The following is an 11,877-nucleotide window of genomic DNA, read 5'->3' on the forward strand; positions in this document are numbered from 1 at the left end:
AGCATCCCATCCTCTGAGGACTTTGAGCGAAAATCATCAAGTGAGGAAAAACCCAAAACTCAAACTCAAACACCTACAAACCCAAAGTGATTGAGCATCACTGAAGAGATTGTTCCTGTGTGGGACCAACGCTTGTTACCTTTGAGGATTGTGCATCCTCCAGACGGTTAGGCGTCATGGTCTAAGCATCCAAGAGGAATTGTGGATCGCCGAGTGACCAAGTCTGTGAAGGTTTGGAAGTCACCTGAAGACTTACCACGAGTGATTGGGTGAGGTCTGTGTGACTTTAGCTCAAGGAGAATATGGTGAGGACTGTGCGTCCGAGACTGTGTGTTCTCGAGTTTAAATACTCAGCCGCTCCAACCAGACGTACAACTGCCACAACAGTTGGAACTGGTCTACCAAATATTGTCTTCACCAAGCCAACTGGTTCTATTTTCTCAACCCTTTCATTTCCTCATTCATGTGTTGATGAACCTGATCATTACTGTTTGAAGACTTTGACTGAAGACTTTCTCTATTTCATCAATCCAATTTCTTCAGTCTCATAGTCTTCACCCTGCTTATCCTGTTTTCACGCTATCTGTACTATGTGCTTGTTTTCATTTCATGATGATGACTATGTTGTTACTCTGTTATGCTTATACCTGAGTACTTATTCCGCTGCTAGTGTGTCGTTTCTTAGGAATTTCTTCACCTAGAAATTCTCAGTGACGGATTTGTAAAAATCGCCTATTCACCCCCTTAGTCGATATAACGCACTTTCATAAACAAACAACCTACTTCTGATTCTCAGAATCTGCAACTGTAGCTGATTTTAGGAATCCAAGCCGAAGCCGATTCTCAGGAATCTGTAGCCCGAACAAAGGGGGCAACCTAAAATACTACAGGATTTCTCCCGCAAAAATAAAATAAAAAATGCTATAAGATTCAAATAGACGAAATATTGTAACCCTTTTGTTTTCCTATCTTTGCACTCCTAGAATCTTGTGAATTAGAGAGGCCCTTAACCGCAATCAACTACTACCTCCATCTCTCAAAATATAAGACGTTTTTGTAGGCTAATTTAGGCTAAAAAACGTCTTACATTTTGAGAGGGGGAGTATTGTTCACGGAGAATCAGTTGTCTTCGGAGGAATTTATAAGATTATGATTTCTCCATGTATAGATTCCGTTTACACAGTCCATACACACAAGATTGTTCGCGGTCACACAGACTGCACCAACACAATACAGCGTCACACACTTGTTACAGCGAAGGTACCCACGTCTTCCAAAAAGAAAAGAAGCAACGACGACTAACGACAGAGCTAACTCTCACCGCCGGCGACGGCAAGGCGGTCTCCCTCTACACCCTGACAAAGAAAATGCTCAGCTCCGTGCCACCGCCGGCGCCGGCGCCGCCGTCCCCGTCCGGGCTGACCATGTAGAACGACTCCGAGTCCTTGCTCCCGGTGACCCTGTCGAACCCCGCGCGCATGTACGCCACCTCGCCGTCCGCGTCCGCCGCCCCGCCGGGCGGCTCGTCCACCACGTCCCCGGGCAGCACGCCGGCGCCCACCGACACGGTGCTCAGCAGCTGCATGACCGCGAGGTCGCCGTCCGTGGCCTCCCGCCTGACCGCGTACCCGACGCGCCGGCCGTTGACGTACGCCGTCCACATCGCCTCCTCCAGCAGGCTGACGCTCCCGCCGCCTTCGCCGGCGTCGGGCGACTTCTTGGACTTCTTCTCGCACTCGAGGGCGATGCGGACGTGCCCCCCGGCGGAGATCTCCTGCATGAGCTTCCCCGTGAGCACGCCGAGCTCGAGGACCAGCGTGGGGAGGCTGCCGGGCCGCTCCTGCACGGCGAGCGCGATCCGGGCGCGGCGGTGACCGAAGAAGGTGCCGGTGACGCGCGCGCGGCCGCCGGCGTGCCCGTCGTGCGGCTTGCCGTGGCGCCTGGGGAGCGCGGACGCCGGGCGGCACGCGGCCGGCGCGATGATGGGCAAGGAGCGGAGCAGCGCGCGGATGGCGCGCAGCGCGCGCGACGGCGGGCCCCTGACGGCCGCGGGGGCGCGCTTCTCGTGCGTGGACGATGGCTCTTTGAGCGTGATCTCGGGACGCGGCGTGCGCGGCGTGGTCGGCGGCGGGGTGGACGCCCTGGACGGCGCGGGCGGCGTGCGCGGCGAGGCCGGGATGGCGCACTGCGGGGTGGTCGGGGACGCCGGCGCGACGGCCAGGCGGCTCGCGGCCGTCGGGGAGCGCGGCGGCGTCGCGCGGGACAGCGGGCTCGACGGCGTCGTGCGCGGCATGGTCCGGCAAACCACGGCGTGGGGGAACCAAAGAGGTGGCGGTGGCGGTAGAGGGAGACCCTAGGAGCTCGACCGCGGCGAGCCCTCGGGGTGTTTTAAGCTTAACCCCCGAGCTAGCGCGACGTGACGGCATGCACGCTGGTTCGAGGCGGTGCACCGTGCACGACGTGGTGGCATTACACCGAGACACGTACTCATGGGCTCATGGCAGCCATGAGCGCCGAGGATTTTGGTGCTGATTAGTTCATGCTGCAATCTGCGGTTTGACCACCGCATGATTGGGTGACGAGGACATCCATCATCACTTCCGATAGAGTATCTTATTTGGTTTGTTCGTGGCAGCCCACTTTGCATTGCGTCGGTATATTGACAATGACTCGATGGATATGTTTCTCTACTGGACTTTTGTTCCTGGTACCTCAAACAATTTCGTTTTGTTATACCCCGGAACAGTTCATCCTGAATCACTGTAAGAATTAATTATCATGCTCTTTTAGAGGGGATCGATTATTATATCTTGGAAGATAGTGACAGAGCTAAAAAAACAGACAGAATAGAGAAGAAAAACAAAACTGTGTGGAGCGGGTGGTATATCAGAGCAAGTGTGGTTGGATGAACACCCGCAAAAAATAAATAAATAAGTGTGGTTGAATGAACGACAAATTGGGGGCTCCATAATCAACAAATCAGCAGCAGTGAAGCCATCAAACCACATGCACAAAAAATTCCTGCTTTCAATATTATTCAACACCATACATAATTTTTTAAAAGGCTCTACGGCATCGGCTGATACAGATACATGTTGCCAGTTTGTCAGAGTCAGAATTCCGCATGCTCACAATAAGTAGATTAATACAGCAATGCTCTGAGACTCCATTCAGTTTCCAGTGATTCAGTACTTTCATCGATGTCAAGGCAGCGCTAGGAAATTGCCGCGCCCGAGAAGCAAGCTACATCTCTCCACACTCGCTTATCACGCATGCAAGCTTCGGTCGGTTGTTCGGTCCAGTCGCAACATTCTCAATCTTCCGCAGCACGAGCAGACCATCTCCCAGAACCCTCTGAAATAGCATAAGGTGTTAGATAGTTATAAAAACACATTGTACTTGCCATAAGAAGGCATAGAAGACCTTGCAGTTTAGCACAAGGATACGTTTCATTGTCTCCTAGTGTTAGTAGTAGGCACATAGTATTACTTGTGAATTGTAATAGATCAAACAGCGTGCACCATATATGGTGTTCAAATGCTGGTACCAAATGATAATTCATTAAAATTGAGCACTCTTACCCCAAAAACCACGTGCTTGTTGTCCAGCCATTCACACTTTGCACAAGTTAAAAAGAACTGCAAAACACATGGTAGAAAATAAGATTTCATTATTCTAAAAGATATACTCCCTCCGTCCGGAAATACTTGTCCAAGGAATGGATGTATGTAGACGTATTTTAGTTCTAGATGCATCTATTTGTATCCATTTCCACGACAAGTATTTTCGGACGGAGGGAGTATACAGTAATATCTAACTGGAAAAATATGTGAATTGAGATTGGTGGTATAAACAAGAAAGGGGAAATCCAGATATGAACAGATAAAAACAACACGACTATAACATCACAACAAATTGGTAACAGAGCACACATTCAGATCATGATGAAATGAAAAGAAACAAATCATTTAAAAGATGAAAGTACCTGAGATCCATTAGAGTTAGCTCCACTGTTCGCCTGAAAAATAAATCAACAGCTGTTTAGATCCATAATAAGATGGGATTCAAAAAAATCTTAAACAGATTAATGAATATTCCCTATCATTGTGCAAGACACTGCTGAGGAAAGGAAACGAAACACTAGTAGTCATTTATACTAAAACAGAACTATTCTAGCGTAAAACCAGCTAAATAGTAAACCCAAGGTGGATGCTTCTTTTTAAGCAACCATGAGAAAAAGGCACCCATGAGGATTAAGAAACCAATACTCCATAAAAGATATCTGGAAATACATCACCATTCACCATGACTTAAAATAATGCATTGCCATGAGATTGCCCCAGTCTGTTTTGATGTACGTCAAACCTAACCTAGCCTACTACAAATGTTGAAAGTGAACACCTAAAATGCCAAATTTAGGCCATTCACTTTATATTGTGCACAGCATCTCCATAATTATGTACACCATTTGAAGGTTGCCATAGTAAAAGAGGCTTGCAAATTTGAGTATCTATTCTGGTCACTCAGTGAGCAGAAGTCCCATACAGAACAACAACAACAAAGCCTTTAGTCCCAAACAAGTTGGGTAGGCTAGACCTGAAACCCATGAGAGAACTGATAAAAAAAATATACAAAATACATGGAGGGGAAGGAATTTTTATACAAAGAATAACTAAGACATTAGCCCAGCCCAAGCAGTAGATCTCTTGCAAATGAACATGGCATTAGCAAAGTAACATCTGACAATAGTTTCAATTCAGAAAATGAGATGGAGAGAAGAATACCATGGAGAGCAGGCCAGGGCCAGTATGCTTCGCAATGAAATTTTCATCATCAAATTTGGTACCATATATTGATATGCATCCACTACCATCACCCTACAGGACATGAAGGAACTTTAGTTTATACCAAATAAACCCTTCAGTTCTGAGCACAAATTACTCAAGAAACAGTTGGTCACTCAAAACTAAATTGCAATAAGCCATATAGAGGCTCAAAGCAAGATGCAACATTTTATCAAATAATTGAATAGCTCAAATTCAGTTGCATCAATGCACATGAATACCACAGTCCAAGACAGCATGCCTAAAAGAATATGTTAATTTATGCTGTTGATGCATGGAGGCATGGAGCTAAACAGTATGCCACAAACCTTTACGAAGTCACCTCCCTGAATCATGAAATCTTTGATCACTCGATGGAACTGACAACCCTTATACCCCTGTGGAATAGCTGACTTCCTGCAATCAACATGTTGAAACTAAGCATAGCTGCACACCAAATAAAACTACTAATGCAAGTATGCAACCATCCAAAATTGCAGATTTGCAGTGGCAAGTTATTGTGTTTTGTTTTTTACATCGTGGCAAGTTATTGTTTTATTTACATAGTATCCTGAATGAAACAATAACAACCACCTCCCACTAAGAAAAGGAACAGTCAAACTGTTAGACCAATTTCCCACCTATGTCATGACTATCAATCTACGAAGTAGTAATACATATTCAAAAAGCATGCAATCAAATGCGCGAAAGGAAAATAAATTCTGCTCAAAATCATGTGTCCACCTCAATGTTTCGGACATCATACTACAGATCCAAACACCCTTCCACTGCCTCAACAATTTATTTGCAGTCTACAGTCTACACAGTGCATAAGTGGTAATGCTCCAAAGTGTTTGCACTCTACAAGCTAAAATTGCTCATCAATCATAACAAACAGCGGAAGTAAAGTGCAAGTCAAACTAGAAATTCTTCTTTCCATGACTTTGCACACCAACTAATCTCTCCCAGATAATAATTTAACAATATTACCCATGATATGCACTCCTACTAACACAAGCTTAAGCAACACTCACACAAGGAAGCTAAATGTTTAAGCGGGAAAGGAATTCAGGGTTGCAGAATTAGCCTCAGAAATAAGCATATCGGCAGTTACGATAACCAATTTCCGGGCATGCATCCAATCCTCACCTGTACTCGCCGGTGCAGAACTGCCTGCGACCAAAAGAACAAACACAGAGATCCGTCAGCAGAAGCGATTAATTAAACGGAGCTAGGGTTTAAGGTTGGGGCGGCCAGGGCGCAGTTACTACCTGAAGTTCTCGGCGGTCTTGGGGACGATGTCGGCGAAGAGCTCCATCTTGATGCGGCCGGCCGGGATGGACCCGATGGTCACGTCGAAGAACACCACCGGGTTCTTCGGGTTCGGCGGCCGCTGGTGCCACTCCACCGACGCCGCCGCCGCGGCCGGCGGCGTGGGCCCCGCGGATATGGCCGACGCCATGCCGCTCGGCGCTCGAGGTACGCTCGCGGAAGCTTCTGGAAGGTTCGGGAGCCGAGCCTGGGGGGGGGGTGCGGAAGAAGCTTCGAGTTCGAGCCGAGGGAGAGGCCGGCGGCGCGCAAGGAGGACGGAGGCGGGCCAATATGCGCCAAGATTCGTGCCAGAGAGTCCTGAACGTTCGAGAGTCGAGACCCCGCGGCTGAGATCCGTCTCACCGCCATGTGGGTCCAGAGCCGGTCTCCGGGGCCACACGTCAGCCGGGTATCCGTTCCGAAGTCGGTAAGATATCTCCACCGTAATAAGGAGGAGAGGAGGGAGGCAACCACCCCCAAATCGATTTGGTCCAGACACCACCGAGCCCCCAACCACAGACCGAAACCAAACCCTAGGCGGCGGCGGCGGAGGCGGAGGAGATGGCGGCGGCGAGCCTGAGGAAGGGGAACGCGAGGCTGCCGCCGGAGGTGAACAGGGCGCTGTTCGTGCGGAACCTGCCGTTCAACATCTCGAGCGAGGAGATGTACGACATCTTCGGCAAGTACGGGGCGATCCGGCAGATCCGGCTGGGCAACGCCAAGGACACGCGGGGGACGGCGTACGTGGTGTACGAGGACATCTACGACGCCAAGAACGCCGTCGACCACCTCTCGGGCTTCAACGTCGCCAACCGCTACCTCATCGTGCTCTACTCGCAGCTCAACAGGATGTCCAAGAAGACGGACATCAAGAAGAAGGAGGACGAGATCACCAGGCTCCAGGAGAAGTACGGCGTCGGATCCAAGACCCCCTCCGCCAACGACGCCTGATCCTGCGCGTGTTTGTTTATTTAGTTAGAAATCGTCGAGGGAAACTGTTGAGTCGGATATCGGTCCTGTAATCTGTGCTTGCCGCGGTATGTTTGTGTTTGCGGTGGTTCCATATCGATATGATGAACATGACTCGTTGATTCATAGCATCTGCTTGGGTTGTCCTGTGCTTTGATGTAACTTGAATTTGATACTTTGATTAGTAGGTATATTTATGCTGTGGATGTCAATGATCTGTTAAACGGGGGTGTTCGCTTGAAATTTGTGATATGTGCATGATTGTTCAGATACATGGAGCGGCCGAAATCTATTTAGGTAGAGAACCAAATGTGTGATATGGTGAGGATTCGTGTACAAATTACCAGTACTGATTTAGGTGGGTGTATTTGCACTTTGATGTTGCTCTGATGTTCTTGCTGTGAGCTTATAAGGCTGTGGTGTGTTTGCTGTTATCTTGGATGTGTATGAATATATGATTATTGCTTGTTTGAACATCTGTGGCTCCCTCAGCAAAAGATATGACTCCAGGTATGGTCACTTTTGTTTATCTTATTACCATGTACTACCAATATACTCCTATGTTTCATTGGCTGTGACTAGATGCCAGTGTAGTTTGTTAGTACTCATGCTATGTGATTTTACCTTTTATGGTTTGCTAATGCTGATTGTGCGATGCAAACTTGCTGCTGTGTAGTATTAGTGTTTTCATGGGTTTCTTAAGCGATGATGGCTTGTCTAGTTCAAGCCTGTCATGTTCATTGTGGGATGGCTGTTTTTTGAATTTGCAGAGTGATATTGAGGGGACTCAAAATCCTGAAATCTTGGATTTTGGTAGCAAATTAGCGTATCTTTCTGCTGTAAATTTGTAACAGCTATGTGCATTTTGGGGATCAGTATGTTCTGGATTTGTAGTGTGGGTCTAGGAGTTGATGAACTGTCTTGAATTACGTGCATTTTCTTGATTTGTAAAGTGCGATTCTAGGAGCCTGTGGACAATCTTGAATTTGAAGACTACATCTGAATTAGTACTTTCGGCAACGCTGTCTTCCATTGGCCAGCTAGAGTATCTGTCTTGTGTCTTCCATTGACCAGCTAGGCAGCTAGTGGTGTGATGCCAGCTACTCCCTCCGTTCCGATTTACTCGTCGTGGGATTTGAACTAAAACCATGACGAGTAAATCGGAACGGAGGGAGTACATGTAATTTACTCTAGTATAGTACATGCTTGAACTTTTCTATTTGGGGAAACTGTACTGTCTATTTGGTTTGTATAAAGAGGCATGATTCCCAATTTGATTGAATAGATGTATAATAGTAGATTTTTTGAGGTTATGCTTGGTAAATATAGCTTGTTTGCCTCGGAAAATCACCCTTAGTAGATTTCATAGTTTGTTTGCACCAAGGCCAGAGTTTTGGTTACCATTATAGTTTCAGAAGATGAAAAGAGCTTCTGTTGTTGAAGTTCTTCACTAGTTCGTTCTTTGACAATAAAAATTGGGCCTTTTTTTTGGTAAATTTCATATGATAAAAGGTACTCCCTCCGTTCCAAATTACTCGTCGCTGAAATGGATGTATGTAGAACTAAAATATATCTAGATACATCCATACGTGCGACAAGTAATTCGGAACGGAGTGAGTATTACGGAAGTTCTAAATTTCCTGTGGCAAAGACATAAGATGAGTTAGGGTGGAGATATGCCCTGAAGCTACCTGGTTGGTTCAAAGCCATGGCTAGATCTGGAGCTATTAGTAATGGTATGAAGAAAACGTGCTCAAGTCTAAGAGTTTTTGTCACCAGATGCTTCAGAGTCTTGCTTTACAGAAAGTGATCAGCAGCAGAAATTTAACCAGAACTGTTTGATTTGAAAGAGAGAAAGAAACAACAGAGTCCTCTTATCTGCAAGTTCTTTAGGTTTCATTAACTCCTGATGCAACATACAGGTGGCACACCCTGGTATTATTAGCAATCCAGCAAAAATACAACGCACATAGTCAGCAAGATGGCCAGTAGAGAAGACAAAGTGGTTCTCTTTGAATCGAACGTATCAAGAGACAGAGTAAGAGTATATGCCAATATTATTCCATGAAACGAACAGTTTAACCAATGATATCAGATACATGATGGCATGCTATTTTCGTTACAAGAATTCCTCAACTGGAAACTCCACTTAATATCAAAACACCGACTAGCTAGTATTCATCGCCTGATTATTTGTCACCATTCTTGAGCAGGGCAGCTAGACCCAGCGGCCAGTTGAACTTCGTTGACATCTCCTGTCGGGCCACCTTGGAAGCCCTACAAAGCAAAGATGAGAACATCAAGTGTCAAATTAGGCTACAGGATAAGTCCTACTGAACAAATGATTAACCAATAAGAATTCAGGACATGGACCCAATAGGAAAAGTGTATTGCAGTATTATTTTATTTTACACCCTAAGAAACTAATCAACTATAATGTTTTGACAGAAGTTCCAGCGTCCTTGGCCCTTGTTAATATTTCAACTTACTATGGAGATCATCATACCATATAGTAGGTAAATACAGAATAAAAATACAACTCAAGGACAGGCACAGGTATACATAGCAAAAACCATGCTAATTGCAATGAGTAAATTTAACATCAGAATCACTTAACAAAGCCCACAGGCAAAATATGCAATGAGATATGTAGGTAAATTGGTTCACAGCACAAACTCAAGAACATTCTAAGAATTCAGGACATGTATCCAAAAGGAGAAGAGACTGCGCTATTATTCTACTCCCTCCGTCCGCGAATAAGTGTACATCTAGCTTTTGTTCTAAGTCAAAGTTTTGAAACTTTGACCAGCTTTATAGGAAAAAATAGCAGCATTTATGGCACTAAATTAGTATCACTAGATTTGTTTTGAAATGTATATTCATAATATATAATTTGATGTTATATATACTACTACAGTACTACTCTTCTCTAAAAAGTTGGGTCAAAATTATAAAACTTTGACTTAGGACAAATGGTAGAAGTACACTTATTCGCGGGCGGAGGGAGTACACACTAAAGAAACTATAAGCAAAGGGCAAAGGCAGCCTGTGGTGACCCAAACTGTTACGTTTTGACAGAAGCTCTACTCTCCTGTCTCTTGTTGATATTTCAATTTAGTATGAAGATCATCATACCATATAATAAAGTAGATAAATGCAGCATAAAATTATCACCCAAGGACGGGTACAGGTACACAACAGAAACCATGTCAACTGCAACAAATGAATTTAAAATTGGAATCACTAAACAAAGGCCACAGGCAAATATGCAATGGGACAAATAGGTAAGTTGGTTCACAACACAAACTTGTGAACATTGCAAATGGATTTTTTCATATAATTCAACTTAACCAGTAAGTGGCTAAGTTGGAAAAGTTAGTTTACCATCCAAGCTGAAACCATTGGCCGAGCACATTTTTTATCGGCTAGTGTTGCCATGTAAAGAGAGGTCAGTCATTCTTCTAGTGTAAAATACTAGAAATGGTTTGTCAGGCGGCACTTGTGTAAGTGTAAACTGTTCGCTTGGATCCAGATGTCAGGTTACTGAACAACAGGTCCCAAAATTGTTCACCACTTGGATGTCAAACACGGTCACAATCACGCCTCTTTAGGGACCAGGACCAGGATAAAGACTCAATCCCATCACTGGCTCTAATTCGCAACCTTAATTTGTCCTAGGAATCACGAGCACACGACCAGACCAAGCCCGCGCTGCTTCGCGGGTACGATTATTAATAAAGACAAACCGTACCGCGGGGGGCGGGGGAAGCCTTCTTACTCGGCGAACGCGGCGGCGGAGGCGGAGGTCGGCGGTGGCGGGGGCGGGAGGCAGGCGGCGATGGTGGAGAAGCCCTGGCGCTGCTTGTGCTTCTGGTTGGAGGTGCAGTGGATGAAGACGATCCCCCGCCGCTTCACCACCTTGCAGAAGCCGCACAGCCGCTTCACCGATGCGCGGACCTTCATCTTCCTCTTCCTCTTCCTCCTCGCACCAGATCCGATTCCAAGCAGAGCGTGTCCGCTCCTCGTCCTCCTCCTCCTATTCGTGGTTAGGGTTTCCTTCCGTCCGTGGATCCGTAGATGGGCCGGGTGGGTATTACAGGCCCAGGCCCGTCCACAGAATCTTCTGTTTCTAAATAGATATATAACCCACTGCCTATTTTTTCTAGACATCCAACCATGAAGTAATGGCAACCATGTGCCTTCAAAAAAAAAAAGTAATGGCAACCATGTCACACCATCAATTTATGCAAGTTAGTCATAAGTTATTTCTTAAATATATTTTGTATTTACAATAAGTGTGTTGGGCGATTGCATCATACTCCCTCTGTCCCGAAATATAAGAACGTTTTTGACACTAGCTTAGTGTAAAAAACGTTCTTATATTTTGGGACGGAGGGAGTACCTATGAAGTTCACCCTCTACATTTTTTTTGGAAATGTCATTCTTTTAACTACAAATTCACGTTTTCTTTTTTTATACTCTTTGTATTTTTATTTCATTTTTTAATTTTAAATTTTCTTTACATTAGTTCTAGATGTTGTTATCAACTTTAATGTATTTCTTTTAGCAAGATTCATGCAACAACGCATGGTGCATCATTTAGTATGGTACTTTTTGAGTTACATCTATATAAAAAAACTCAAAAAAATTGAGTTACATTTAATACGTAGTTTATTTTACTAAAACAATTGCATGTAGTTTATGCGATAATCTTAAAAAACCATAGAGTTGGGTGTTTTGGAGGCCAAGCTACATGGAGTCCTTTTATTTTAAT

The 11,877-nt window shown here is 45.3% G+C and overlaps 3 protein-coding genes across 3 annotated transcripts; 1 reads left to right on the plus strand and 2 right to left on the minus strand.

Moving 5' to 3' along the window:
* Positions 1 to 3,004: 3,004 nt before the first annotated feature.
* On the minus strand, positions 3,005 to 6,414 carry LOC119312432 (peptidyl-prolyl cis-trans isomerase CYP22-like). The gene is made up of 7 exons (XM_037588157.1): positions 6,095 to 6,414; positions 5,973 to 5,996; positions 5,153 to 5,240; positions 4,785 to 4,877; positions 3,986 to 4,018; positions 3,582 to 3,638; positions 3,005 to 3,354 (listed from the first exon to the last, which is right to left on the minus strand). The coding sequence occupies exons 1-7, from the start codon at positions 6,283 to 6,285 to the stop codon at positions 3,244 to 3,246; spliced, it is 597 nt and encodes a 198-aa protein (XP_037444054.1). The 5' UTR covers positions 6,286 to 6,414; the 3' UTR covers positions 3,005 to 3,243.
* A 186-nt stretch (positions 6,415 to 6,600) lies between these two features.
* On the plus strand, positions 6,601 to 7,346 carry LOC119312433 (splicing factor 3B subunit 6-like protein). The gene has a single exon (XM_037588158.1). The coding sequence runs from the start codon at positions 6,696 to 6,698 to the stop codon at positions 7,083 to 7,085; it is 390 nt and encodes a 129-aa protein (XP_037444055.1). The 5' UTR covers positions 6,601 to 6,695; the 3' UTR covers positions 7,086 to 7,346.
* Positions 7,347 to 9,092: 1,746 nt separating this feature from the next.
* On the minus strand, positions 9,093 to 11,161 carry LOC119312434. The gene is made up of 2 exons (XM_037588159.1): positions 10,882 to 11,161; positions 9,093 to 9,380 (listed from the first exon to the last, which is right to left on the minus strand). Exons 1-2 carry the CDS (start codon positions 11,064 to 11,066, stop codon positions 9,293 to 9,295), a joined length of 273 nt encoding a protein of 90 aa, XP_037444056.1. The 5' UTR covers positions 11,067 to 11,161; the 3' UTR covers positions 9,093 to 9,292.
* Between the last annotated feature and the right edge of the window lie 716 nt (positions 11,162 to 11,877).

This window comes from Triticum dicoccoides, chromosome 5B, assembly GCF_002162155.2.
Source record: "Triticum dicoccoides isolate Atlit2015 ecotype Zavitan chromosome 5B, WEW_v2.0, whole genome shotgun sequence".
Lineage (NCBI taxonomy): Eukaryota > Viridiplantae > Streptophyta > Magnoliopsida > Poales > Poaceae > Triticum > Triticum dicoccoides.

Bases quoted from the DNA above. Each gene is read 5' to 3' on its own strand.
- LOC119312432 (XM_037588157.1), bottom strand. From the start codon at position 6,285: ATGGCGTCGGCCATATCCGCGGGGCCCACGCCGCCGGCCGCGGCGGCG. The intron at 5,997-6,094 runs GTAGTAACTGCG...TTTTGGTCGCAG, and splicing joins AAGACCGCCGAGAACTTCAG to GCAGTTCTGCACCGGCGAGT. The intron at 3,639-3,985 runs GTACTTTCATCT...TGTGTTTTGCAG, and splicing joins CTAACTCTAATGGATCTCAG to TTCTTTTTAACTTGTGCAAA.
- LOC119312433 (XM_037588158.1), top strand. From the start codon at position 6,696: ATGGCGGCGGCGAGCCTGAGGAAGGGGAACGCGAGGCTGCCGCCGGAG.
- LOC119312434 (XM_037588159.1), bottom strand. From the start codon at position 11,066: ATGAAGGTCCGCGCATCGGTGAAGCGGCTGTGCGGCTTCTGCAAGGTG. The intron at 9,381-10,881 runs GTAAGAAGGCTT...TTTGCTTTGTAG, and splicing joins TCCGCCGCCGCGTTCGCCGA to GGCTTCCAAGGTGGCCCGAC.